The sequence below is a fragment of the Corvus brachyrhynchos genome, unplaced genomic scaffold (genome assembly GCF_000691975.1).
Source record: "Corvus brachyrhynchos isolate BGI_N302 unplaced genomic scaffold, ASM69197v1 scaffold236, whole genome shotgun sequence".
NCBI lineage: Eukaryota > Metazoa > Chordata > Aves > Passeriformes > Corvidae > Corvus > Corvus brachyrhynchos.
The window spans coordinates 791,089-804,080 of NW_008238660.1; the positions used below are offsets into that span (position 1 = coordinate 791,089).

The window sequence follows — 12,992 nt, forward strand, 5'->3', positions numbered from 1 at the left end:
CTAAAGTGTCCCCATGAAGAGCAGGGCATGGTCAGTGCACACTCACCTGCCCCAAACCCTCCTGCAGCCTCTGCACCATGGGCTGGTTGAGATAAAAGCACAAATTCTGCCCCAAAGTGCCAGAGCAGCAGGGGAATCTCATGTGGAACATGTGTTGGCTTTGTGCAGTGTCCAGACATTCGCTAACTTCCCCCATTTCCCAGAAAAAAGTTCAACCCAAAATGCACCCAAGAAGAGGGCAGATATTTCACAGACATTTTTCTAGACCTGACTCATAAGTGAATCTGCTCCCTCCAAAAAACATCTGGAAGAGTGAGGCCATCCCCTCCCCTGCTGCCTTTCTGCCCTCTGGAGCTCTGTTTGTTGGACAGCAGAACATTTTCCTGCTCTCTGCATTTTTCATTTTGCCACGTCCTCGGTGCTCCTGCTGCCTGGAAATGAACCCAGCACCTCCCCTGTGTGTCTGTGCACAGGGATCCAGAGCTGCTTCCACAAGTGTTCTTCCCCTGGATATTTTAACGTTCCTGACACCCACCCTCAGCTCTGCACGGTGTCAAAGACAGGCTGAGGCAGTCCTGACTTCCTTACAGAATTCAGCACTGTGAAAAACTCCTCCCAACAATGCCATAACCACCTCGGTTCATAAACTCTCCCTTCCCATCACTTCTGTTCCTCTCTGCTCTCCCAGAACAGGGCTCTGCTCTGGCAGAAAGAGCACAGCCCCAAGCGAGCTGGAGCGTCACCTCTCAGAGAGCATCATTTCCTTGCTGATGACTTCAATCCATGTCTAATAGACTGGCTGCAGGATCAGGGAGTGCATTGCATTCATCAGGGGGCTGGAAACAATTGATTAGATATTATCCAGTAAACAGAGACTGTATCAGCATTGAAACCATGTCCCCACTCCTACTCGTGCTTGTGTGGCAAGGACCCTGGGGTAACATCTCGTTGCAAATTCCTCAGCCAGAACCTGGAGCTAATCTCCATTTTCATGGGCGTTTGGACATGCTGCAATGAGCCCAGTCATATGCTTGGAGCTTGTGCTCGGTGCCAAAGCAGGAGCATTAATTGACTGCTTGCATGAGGTGTGTGAAATTAAGTGCCACACGTTTATCTGATGGGCTGGTGCAGGATCAGTTCCTCTCCTTGCTGCGTTTTCCATCCAGTCACTCAGGAACAGAGCAGAATGATTCTGGCAAATGAGAAGTCACCTTGAAATCCACTGCCCATCACTCAGCAAAATAAGGGATAAACTGAAATGACCAAAGCTAATTTCAGATGTCTTTGCATAATGTGGTTTGAGGGGGAGATCAGGGAACTAGTAAGGAGAAATATCTCGTGCAATTTATATTCTGAGGCCAGTTCAGCACAAGTTTCTCAGCAGTTTTTCACTCCTGCCATATATTTGAGTCACGCTTGTCTCTGGTCTCTCTCCTCTTTCTTTGTGGTGTTTGTGGGCTCCTATGGGAGCTGCAGGCCATAACCAAGAATTATTAAATCAATAATCAATAAAAAGGTCTCTCATTCCCTGCAGGGCAGCTGAGACTGTTCCCTGCTGTGTTCCCCCGCATTCCCTCTCATCCCAGTCCAGCTCTACGCTCTGGGCAGCTGGAGATGACCACTGGAACACGAGCTCTGTCCCATGGTTACTGGGATTACCTCTGCAAGCCAGGTTTAGTCCCCATTTTCCTCAGCACTATCCTGCAGCTCTGTCCCCATTTTCTGACACACCATCCAGCGTGGCACAGGGATTTTCAGAGGAACAGGCAGGAGATGGAGCTCACCCAGCCCAGAGAACACACAGCAGCCACGGGAACCTCCCCCAGCAATGCCATTTCTCTTGGGTTCTAAACTCTCCTTGCCACAGCCACACCTTGGCACAGTCAATGCAACGCTTTAAAATTCTGCCGATGTCTCTGATTAATTCAGCAGGCGAGGGCTCAGCTCTGCAGCATTTCCTCATCCTCCAGGCAGCAGAGGTTGCACAGTGCTCTGAGCAGGGATGCTCCAGCCCTGGCAGGGCTGGTACCAGGCACAGCCCAGCCCAGAAGTCACAACGCTGGCACGAGGAGCTCAGGAAGGGAGCAGGGAACTCTGTGGGGCTCTAATCTCTCCTCCTAGAGCCCTACCGAGCAAGGTGGGTGCATTTCTTCTGCTCCACGAGCCAGAATTGCCAGGCCAGTCTGAATCCTGCTGTGTTTCTGTGGGAACCAGAGCATCCCTGGGCTGGGCTCCGAGAGGCTCCTGCCCTGCCCACATTGCTGTGCAGGGGCTGGGGAAGGGGCTGCCCTGGAGGAGGGCTGGGAGCACTGCCCGTGCTCCTACTGCACCCTGATCTAAACAGGAGAATGTCCTGGGACTGGCGTGGCACCACGTGCGTGTGCGTCCTGCAGTCCAGCTGTGCCTGGGCCATTGCAGTGAAGGTGGACACACGAATTCACTGCTCTGCTGGACCCATGCACTCGGCTGCTTTTTCATCTAACAAGGAAACAAAGCGCCTCCGAGCTGAGGCAGAGCCTCCTCTCTCTGCCACTGCTTTGCAAACTCTCTGCAAGTTCAGGGCTCAGAGAAGTTTCAGGATTTCCAGAGCTGTGGAGATTAGACCTGAAGTCTTCTTGTCACATCTCGCTCTGCCCCTGTTGTTGGAAGACAGTTTCAAAGTGTGTTTACACAAGGCACAAAACCTTTCATGTGCAGGACGGGAGCAGATGATACCCAAAACCAAAAAAAAAAAACAAAAGAAAAAAGAAAGTGAATTGATGGCAAAGTTCTAAACAAAGCTCAAGTGGCAAAAGGGATGTGCTGCAGATTTGCATTTGAGTCTGCACATATGTTGTGCGAATTCTGCAAGACATTTCAACAGATGCCTTTTAAAACATTCACCCAGAGAAAGCAAACAATGTCACCTAGGAGAAGCTGCTACAACCCAGCCTTCTGCTGCTCAGCTTCAGCTCAGCACAGCTCCAGCGCTCTGTCAGAGCACTCCCTGCTCCCCCAGCACTGCCTTCTGCTCAGCCCTTTGAAGGCTCAGACGCAAAGCCTCGGATTCTGACGCAAGTCCTTACAAAGGGCCCCATTCCTCAGGAAAATCTGGTAGCACTGATGACGTTCCGGAGCCTTCTGTGCCAGGACTCAGAGTTCCCAGGCCATCCTGAAGTGACACGCTGTCAGAGCAGGCAAATAAATGGATGTTCGCAGACTCAAATTAAAATTTATAACAGATATCTTCAGTGTTTGTGTTTTCACACTTCTGTTTCTCCGTGTTACAAACACTGTTATTAATAGTGCTTTGCATTTCTCATGACTAATCTCCAGGAGGTTTCTACATTTCCAGGTCAGGTCCTCTGTGGTGTAAATCAGAGCTCTCCTGTGAGTAGCTGCCCTCATTTATATGAGCTGGAGATGGAGGGTTTTGAATTCTGCCAGTGCTAAAAACCCTGTGCCTGTCAGGATGGTTCTAGGATCGGGTCCTGCAGGGCTCCTGGCCGAGAACTGAGCAGCAGCCTGAAGGAGGAAGGTGCAGAGGGAAGGGGTGCACCACGCACTGCAGGGCGAAGCCCTTGGACATGGCAGTGATGACATCCCTGAACGCTGCCACCCAGGGGGATGAGCCTGGAAAGGCTCCTGGGCACACAGAGCATTGCAGTCACACCCCACAACTGGGCTGAGAGGAGCAACGCTGCCAATTCCACTGAAAGGGAGAGCTGCGGAAATGAGAATTGCACCGAGCTGTCAGAGCAAAGGATCTGCTCCTTCTGCTGGGGTTTGCTGCCTTTGCATGGGCTGCAGAACACCACACCTGGCTCTGGCAGCAGAGCTGCCAGCACTGGGGGCTGTGTGCAGCTGGGGCTTGTTCTTACTGGGTTTGAGACCATTACAAACTGGTGCCTGCCCCCACCTCTGCAAGCGCCTCATGCCCAGAGCTCCTCAGGGCAGGGAGAGGGAGCTGGTTCTGAAGGGAAAGTCACACAGCCATGGAATGATTTGGTTTGGTTTGGTCTGGTTTGGAAGGGATCATAAAGAGCACTCAGTGCTGCCCCTGCCACGGGCAGGGACACCTTCCACTGTCCCAGGCTGCTCCCAGCCCCGTCCAGCCTGGCCTTGGGCACTGCCAGGGATCCAGGGGCAGCCACAAGCTGTGCTCTGGTTGGAAAAGGATGACTGTAAGGTCCCTTCCAGCCCACACCATTCCAGGTTTCTGTGACTGTGACTGAAGGGAGGGCAGCACAAACCTCATCCAGGGTGAGTCCAACCTCCCTCGGTCCAACCACGTCCCCAGCAACCCAGCACAGCCCAGCACAGAGCGCGGCTCTGCACTGTGGGCACGGCCAGCAGCTCTCAGGGCACGGCCAGCAGCTCTCAGGGCACGGCAGGTGGATGTGGCCCTGATTTTCCAAGGAGCTCCATTTCCAGAACTGAGCCTGTATTGCACCACAGCAGTCTGTGCACTCTGCTGAGGAGTCAGGCCCTGGCACCCCAAAGGGCACCGTGGATGCACCAGGAGCTGGGGCTGGGTGCTCCAGCCCTGTCAGCCCTGGATGTCTCCCTCCCACTGCCATCCCAGCCCTGCAGAAGGTCAGGACATCAAGTGTCTGTCTGTTCTGTGGGTTCTGTGCTGCACATCTGATTAACTTCTCATTTTCTCCCATATATTTCTACCGGGGATAAAGCTAATTTAAACAGTCCTTAATTGTTAGGATTTTGTAAACAGTGTCTTAAACACAATAGACACAAAACTCTCAACAAATTGCTGGAGGAGATGTGACAGAATTGGGAATCATTTTCATATCTTCTGGGATTGCCCCAAATTGAAGCTTCTGGTCTGATGTTAGAAAATTGATGCAAGGATTTTTTCAGCAAGATATCCCCCAAAGCCCTATTAGTGTGTGGGAAGGAAGACAGCCTGGATTTTTGAAATGAAGAAAAGAGAAAGAAGGGGGAAGAGAAGGAAGGAAAAGAAAGAGAAAAGAGAGAAGAGAAGAGAAGAGAAGAGAAGAGAAGAGAAGAGAAGAGAAGAGAAGAGAGAATAAAGAGGAGAAGGGAGGGAGGGAGGAAGGAAAGAAAGAAAAGAAAGAAAAGGAAGAAAAGAAAGAAAAGAAAGAAAAAGAAAGGAGAAATATAAAAAAGACAAACACCTACATGAGTACAGAGAGGAATCTGGTAAAAGCTCACACAAGTACAGCTATAAAATGAAATTTGCCTCCATCAGAGCAATCCCAGGCATCATCCATGGAAAAACAAATTGGCCACATTAAAACCTTGAAGTAATTGGCTGCTCATGGTGGTTTACCAAGTATTTTTTGAGATGATTGTCAAATGCAATTAACTGACATAAAAATCGTGCTATGAACTTCCTTCTCGCTGTATTATTTGGAAATGCGCTTGGTATTTATAAAGATGTAAAAAAAAATTGTTTATTAGGTGTTCTTAAGGTTAGGATAATTATATATGCACTAAATATAATGAGATGAAACTTCAGCAGCAGTGAAAAATACAGCAATAAGCTGAGCAGAAACTGAGCCCAGGCAGTCAGTGTGTATTTCTGTTAGAGCTGATGCTCAGTTCTCTTTTGTGCCCCCAGCTCATTTTTTTTCCTTCATATTTTAATGTTTTTATGGGAAAATCATTTTATGTGCTTATTTTGTGTGAAGGCTGAATATCTAAGCGAGATAAATTAATGTATCAAAAGATTTAGCTGCATTTCATATGTAAAACTTGGTTGTGCTTAGAGCCTAATACTTGCTCCCTCCCACTCACATTTTACATACAAATCACTACACTTCCTAAAACTGCTGTAGAGTTCTTCATTTGCAGCTCAAATCTGCAGCTGAGGTAGAAATAAAGTCTAGAGTTAAGGAAATCCACAGGAAAATTCTGATTTCAGTGGAATTGAGGTCTAAAGTCTGTCACTGAAAGCAGATTCAGGCTGAGGTTTCTAAAGGGCTGCAGGTAGCTCTGGAATGGGACATTTGGTGTCCTGCGAGGGAATTTGGGGCAGGAATAGTCCGGCAGCAGGAAAAAACCAAGGGATTCCTGGAAGATGTGGGATGCTTCGAGTCAGAGTGGTAAATTCAGAGCCCTCAACAGCAGCAGAACTGAAATCCGGGGATTGCAGACCCTGGGTTGGGAGAGTCATGGAACTGTGGAGTCCCAGGAGGGGCTGGGCTGGAAGGGACCTTAAAGTTCATCCAGTGCCACCCCTGCCATGGGCAAGGACACCTTCCAGGGGCTCCAAGCCCCGTCCAGCTTGGCCCTGGCCACTTCCTGGGACTCACCTGCCTGTGGTCACTTCTCCTGATCCCGTTGGGAATTGTCTTCCCCAAGATACCAGATTTTCCAGCCCTCTGTGCCAGCCAGGCAGGGAGGGAAGGGAGACTCCCCCTCCCAGCTCTGCTAACAAGGTGAGAGCAGCCTGACAGAGCAGATTAACTGTGACCCCTCTGTTAATTAGTGGTGATTCCTTCCTGCACGGAAAGAGCTCAGGGTAATCCCAGCTCTATGGTGGGCAGCCCCTTGGCACTGAAAGGTTGTGCCCCGAAAATGCCACCCCCTGCCAGGTTAAACCAGAGCCCCTGGGGGTTTAACCCTGGGGACCTGCAGCAGAACAGCTCCAAAACCTAAGGTCAAACCTGCTTCTTCTTTGTTCTCCTCCTTCCTTGTGAGCTTGGATTGCTCTGATCCCCTGGGATTTGCTCCTTTGTGGCAGCTGGAGGCAGCAGGACATGAGGAGCTGGAGAGCATCTGCCATGGAAACAGATGCTGGCCACCCTCTGCCTTGCTCAGCTGAACCATGGCCCTGCCAGGGCTGCAGCAGGGTCTGCCCAGAACGCTGCTTGGTGGAACAGCTGCCCCACTGCACATCTGGATCTCTCCTGCACACTGAGATCCCATTACGATTCCCCAAACAGGGAATGGCTGCCCTGCTGCACACCTGGATCACTCCCAGATGCGGAGATCCTGCTGTGATTCCCAAGACCTTTGGGAAAACAGCTGGGTTGGTGCACTTGGCTCTGCTTTTCCAAAGGCCCAGCCAGTGCAGGAAGGGGAAAGGGAACTTGGCTTTCCTTCCTTCTCCGTGAGGAGCTCTCCTGCAGAGCCCCGGGCTCGGGGTCTGCACAGCTGGGTGTGGGAATCCTCTGCTGCTCAGGCCCAGCACGGAGGGAGCTTGGAGACTCAGGGAATTACAGGTGAAGGCTGTGAAGACACCAGCCCACAGCAGCTGAGCTCTGATCCTGACAGGAATTCCAGGTTTCCAGCTCACCCTGCACACCCACGGAGTGCATCCCTGTGGGGTGAGACCCTAGGGAGCTGCTCCAGGCACAAGAGGGATTTTTGGCTGCATGTCACCCACAGCCACTGCCCTGCTGGCTCAGGCTGGAATCCTGGCAACCTTCAGCTGCTCTTTTACTGCACTTAAGGGTGAGCTGAGCCCAGGCCCCTCACTCTGCCTCCTTCAGAGGCTGTCACAGCACGGGGGGTGCCAGGGACAGGCTGAGGGACCAGCTGGTGAACACAGTGCTCCTGTCCACCTCCAAATCTGCATAACCACACAGCAAATGCACCCCATGCCCCAGCTGGGGAAGGAATTAAATTAAACCTTGGTCACAGTTTCAGCAGTAATTCTGAATCCTGCAAGCTCTTCTGATGTCTTACTTGAAAAGTCCAAATATCGTTTCAGACTCGCCAAGCAATGGCTCACCAGCAGCAGCACACACGAGGGGAAGGAACAAAAGCACCCATGGCCATATGGAGAACTCAGGGAGAAGATGAACCTCTGAATCACACAGTTATTTGTAGTCAGCTCATCCAAGCCACTCGGAACAACCAAATTATTAAGACACAGGAAGCACAAGGAATCCAAGATCATGAGTGTATCTGCTTTTGTGTTTTTGTCTCTTAAGTACATGAAAAAGCAAAGCATCTGTTAAGAGCAGAGGGAAATTTAATTGTCTTAGCACATTCCCTGGAGTTCTTGGATGCAATGGGACCCTGATGCTGGGGCTCCATTAAAGCTCCTGGGCAGACACAGGTTAAGGGCGCTCTCCTGGGGCAGCTCAGAGCCCAGCAGGGGCTGGATTTTAAGAAGGAGTAGCAAGATCAAAGAGAAGAAAACACAATTTCAGCCCTATTTCTCTGTTTTCTTCTTTTTTTTTCCTCAGGAAGGTGAAGAAGTAAACAGAACAAGGAGTCTGAGGAGCACTGGAGGCTGTCAGTTCAGGCTCAATAAATACTGCTGTGGCACTGGTGAGTTTAGAGCTGACACTGCTCCTCCTGGAGTTTTTGGAAGACAGAAAATGAAGCCCTAATAACACAGTCTTACCATGGAAGCAACTTGCAGGCTGAAGAGCTGCCTGCCTCCGCTGGGAAGGAGAAACCCCGAAGGTTTTGGGTGATCTTTCCAAGGGCAATTGTTCTCCCACCCTCCTTAGCAACAGGGAGATCTCTACACATGAACACAACTCACAATAAATCAGCTCCAGAATAGTCAGGATGAGGTTTCAGAATTCAAAACAAACGAACGCCAGGACAAAAAGAGTAACAAATACAGAGACCCAGCACTGCCAGAAGCGTTTGAGATGAGATTTACTGAGTGCTTCCAGCAGGAGGAAGGTCCCAGCTGCCAACGCTGGAGGAATGGATCCCATTCCAAAGGCAAAGGGTGCAGGGAGGGACACGGACAGGACCAAGACAAGGCAGCAGCAGAAGAGGGAAGAAAGCAGAGAGGACCTGAGGGATCAATCAGAAATTGGTCTGATTGCACAGAGACTGGGAACAGGGTTTGGGTGGCAGGGACTGGCCTGGGGGTGGATGGAGCCAGGAGCTGCTGGGGTTTGACTGGTCTGTGGTGGCTCCCAGGGAGGGGAGACACAGCCCAGGCTCCAGTGCTGCTCAGGGAAACCCAAAGGAGGGGACAGAAGGGCTGGGGGACAGGGCTGAGCAGAGAGAGGCAGGTTCTGGCCATGGAGGGAGTGAAGAAACCTCTCCAGGCTGGGGTGAGGTGGAGGAAACGAAGTGGGAAACAGAGGAGTATCTTGGAATTAGACACGAGGCTGATCAGCACACCTAGAAAAGACTGGGCCATATTTCCCTGGGCACACCACTGAAAATATGGTCCTGTGTTTAATGTTGATGGGAACCATCAGCCATGCAGCATCACCAGAGGAATATTTCCATTAACATCAAGCACACTTTGGTGCCAGTAAACGTTACTGGCTGGCAGAGGAAAGTTACAACGTGTGTAATTTTGCTCTTTGCTTTCTCTTACCATGTGTAGGTGTCTGGGTGGCACTGTTTAGTATCAGGTGATTATAATTTTGTTCTTGGTCATCTGAAATTCACAGAAAAAAGAAAAAAAATCCCTTTAAGAACCAGCTTAGCACCGCCACTGATCTGCAGATGATAATTACAGCTCACAGTATCGCAGGAAATCTCAGCATGATTAAAGGAAGGAGAAGGAAATGCTTAAGAAAGCAGAAGATTCTGTTATGCAGTTCACTTAAAATTCCAGATGCAAGGAGAACACGATAATGGGAATCTGCTCCCCTTCTGCTGAGCCTGCAAATGAGGGTTCTCTGCAAAGGTGAGAAACACGTCCAGGCAGGAGCACACCCAGCTGTGCCCACAGGGGTGGGCTGTTCCTGAGGCCCCCATCCCACAGCTCCAGCTCCATCGAGCACAGAGCTTTGGAGCTCTGGAGGTTTTCAGGATGTGAGCCCCAACCACCCAAGCCCAGCCTGGGCCACTGTGAGCACAAGCACAAGCAGCACGTCCTGTGTGAGTGCAGAGAGCAGCCAAAGGTGTGGCCTCGGGGAGTTTAACAGCTGCACAGGGGCTGTGGGTCCCTGCCCAGGAAGGGGCAATCCTGTGAGACTGAGGCACCCCGTGCAGGGGAAACAATCCATGGCAGAGTCACTGCTGGAACTGGGGCTGGGAACTGCCCTTGGCGGTGGGAAACAACTCTGTCTCCTTCTCACTGCAATAAAAGGATCAGATAAGGGGCTCCTGATAAACCTCCATGAGCTTTAGTTTCCACACCTACTCCAGTAAGGAATGAGCTCTTTGTCCAGACCTTTCCATCATGGATGGAGCTGTAGCAGTGTAGGATGAGAGGAGATCTCTAGGAATCTTTCATGTCCTGCTCTCCTGGTGCAGGGGGTTAGTCCAGTGCCTCCTGTACTATTCCCAAACCTTTCATGGATATCTCACTTTCTCCCCCGAAGATCTGTGTCACTGGGCCTTTCTTTCTGCTTTTCAGACCAGTTCCTTCTCTCCTGTCTTCCAGGGATGTGGAGAGAATCCCCCTTATTTCTGCCACAGCTCTTCATGACCACAGTTAGCATGTGCTCCTTCATCCTTCATGCTAACACCATTCCTTTCCTGTTTCCCTATAAAACTGGCTTTCCCTTGGACCCCTGTCATTCCAGCACCCTCTGCTCCCACTGAGCCAGATCCTTCTCAAGTCTGGGATGTGTTTCTAACCAGGACAGAGTGGAATGCCTGGATTGTCCCAAGTCAGCTTCTCTTGTTCACACAAACTTGAAATACTTCTCTTTTCCTGGTTCGTGTAAATTTTATGATCCTTTGTGATTCCTTATTACTTTTCCAAGGAACTCTCCAATTGTTCTCCAACACAGACAAGGCTTTTTAGTATTCCTGCTTCAGCCTGAGGCATCTCATTTTTCTCCATTTAATCAATTTATTTTCAGGCTATTTATCCAATTTGTCAAGAATTTAAATTCTAATCCTGTTCTCTAATAGACTTACGGTCATGCAAGCTTCATATCACCTGCAAATTTAATAAGCAAATTCCTTTTCCACCAGGAACAAAGAGACCAAATCCAGAACCACATCAGCCCATCCTTCCCCTGATATTTGATCCCTGAATGGCCACTCAGCCCTCGTGGCCTCTACCCCAGACAGGTTCATTAACAACCCACTTCTCTAATTAATCTCACATTGCTTTGCTAGAAACTGCTGGAAATCTTGCTAAGGTCATGATCCTTAATACGAATTATTCCTCCCTGGCCATAAAACACAGCAAAAAAAAAGAAAAAAAGGTTAAGTTGCCATGATTTGTTTCTGCGTGTTGGCTGCTCATTTATCTCGGTGGGAGCTGCTCTCCCTCACTGTGGCGAGTGTCTGGGTGCAACCAGGAATAAAATCAGAGTTTATTTAGGCATCTTCACCTGCTTCCTGCTCCATCCAGAATCCAGGCACTCGGTGTACCCCGGGCAGATGGGAAAATGAAAGGGTTTTAGCTTGGCTGCCAGCACGAGTTGAGCAAACCTTGAGAGAAGCCCAGGTCCACAGGGACACCTCAAGTGTCCTTGAATAAGTGGCCCACAGGCTTCCCAGCTGCTCGTCCCCGGTGCTGCCGGACGCCGTCCGTGCCCCGCTGGCCCCGCTCCCGCGGGCGCAGCCCGGGATGCTGGTGGCCTCCTTTGCCACAAGGGCGCATCGCTCCCTCATCTTCATCCCGTGCCCGGCACGAGTTCCAGCGGTTCTTTTACCCCCCGTTTATTCCCATATTAATACGTTATCGGATCTCTTTCTGAGGCTGCAAAGCAGGTAGCGAGTAACGAGCCTGTTTTATTTCTTGATGGCCTCTCCTTGACATTTGCAGCTGATAAGTTCATCGAGCATGACTAAATTGCTCCACAGACACTTCTGTCCTGCAAGCCTGGGAAAGATGAATTTCCCCCGGAGGTCTCTATCCTTCCACACACTTTTAGAGGAGCCTGTGGCTCCTGTGCCCGTCCCTCTGGGATCCAGCCAGGCGTGGGCTGCAGTCACGCCAAGGAGAGCAAGGACTTCCAGCGTGGCTCCAGCAAAGCTCATTTACAGACCAAGCGGCAGAAAACACCCAAACCCCAAAGTCTGTGTGCGCTGTTCCTGCTGGTGCTGCAGGAGCTGCCAGGCGAGAGGGGACACAGAGATGGGGACACTCGAGGTGTGAAATGCCGGTGTTTGGAACAGGAACAGACACAGCCTGAACACAGCAACTGCTCCAGGAGGGAACCAGCAGAGGTTTCACTCTCCTGCGAACACTCACGGGTCACTTATTCCCACAACCTCACTCCTGGGGGAAGTTGGGTCTTCACTGAGGACAGTTGCACCTGAATAGGAACCACCGTCTTCTGATTCTGAGCAACTTTTCATTTCACATCCAATTTCCTTTCCTTTTTCCTTTCCTTTCCTCTCCTCTCCTCTCCTCTCCCTCTCCTCTTTCCTTTCCTCTCCTCTCCTCTCCTCTCCTCTCCTCTCCTCTCCTTTCTTCTCCTTTTTCCCCTCTAAAAACCTCTGGTGTTTTGAGGCCCCTGCTGAAGCAATGGCATCCAACCCCGCCAGAACCCGAACTGTTGGCATTTTGATGCGTCTGAGCTAATCAAGCATCTGAATGCAGCGCTGGGCTTCATTTACCACTTCTGTAGCCCTTTGTAAACACTTTCTAAGCAATAAAACGCTTTAAAATGATGGCTGAGCCTTCCTACACCTCTTCAGGTTTAACAAGATAATGCTGTTAATTGTGAAGTGCCAGTTAGGCAGAAGCTTATCTATTGCTGAGACAAGGATCTGAGTTCAAAGCCATTTACCAGGAAACTCCATTAGGAGAAGAAAGGACCCACAGGGCTCTGAATTGCCAGACCACAATAGGAAATTTCTGAGCACAGCTGGAGGAGCGATCAGATAAAATAACCAGCAGAAAGAATGAGATGTTTCACCGGAAAAAAGGGAACCAGTGCTCCCACGCCTTTGCAAACAGGGGAAGGCACGCGCACGGAGGACACGTTCCTTTTCATTTACCATTTATTATTTTATTTCTTTTATTAAACTGTCTCTATCCACAAGTTTTCTCACTTTTAGCCTTCCAGTTCTCCACTGTATCCTGCTGGCGTCGTGGGGGTAAGTCCCCAGCTGGGGTTAAACCACAATCGCCACCTGAATTGTCTGCACCAAGGTGCAAAACCCTGAGGAACTGTTAAAGAATACTT

The 12,992-nt window shown here is 50.3% G+C and overlaps 1 protein-coding gene across 1 annotated transcript in view; it reads right to left on the reverse strand.

Annotated features, from left to right (window-relative positions):
- The window catches only part of SHISA6 (shisa family member 6), a gene marked incomplete at its 5' end in the record, with an annotated part of 180,321 nt that overhangs the window by 13,360 nt on the left and 153,969 nt on the right, over positions 1-12,992 (reverse strand). Inside the window, one exon of the mRNA XM_008636359.2 lies at positions 9,266-9,328. Coding sequence (XP_008634581.2) covers positions 9,266-9,328 — 63 coding nt within the window. The remainder of the gene's footprint in view (positions 1-9,265; positions 9,329-12,992) is intronic.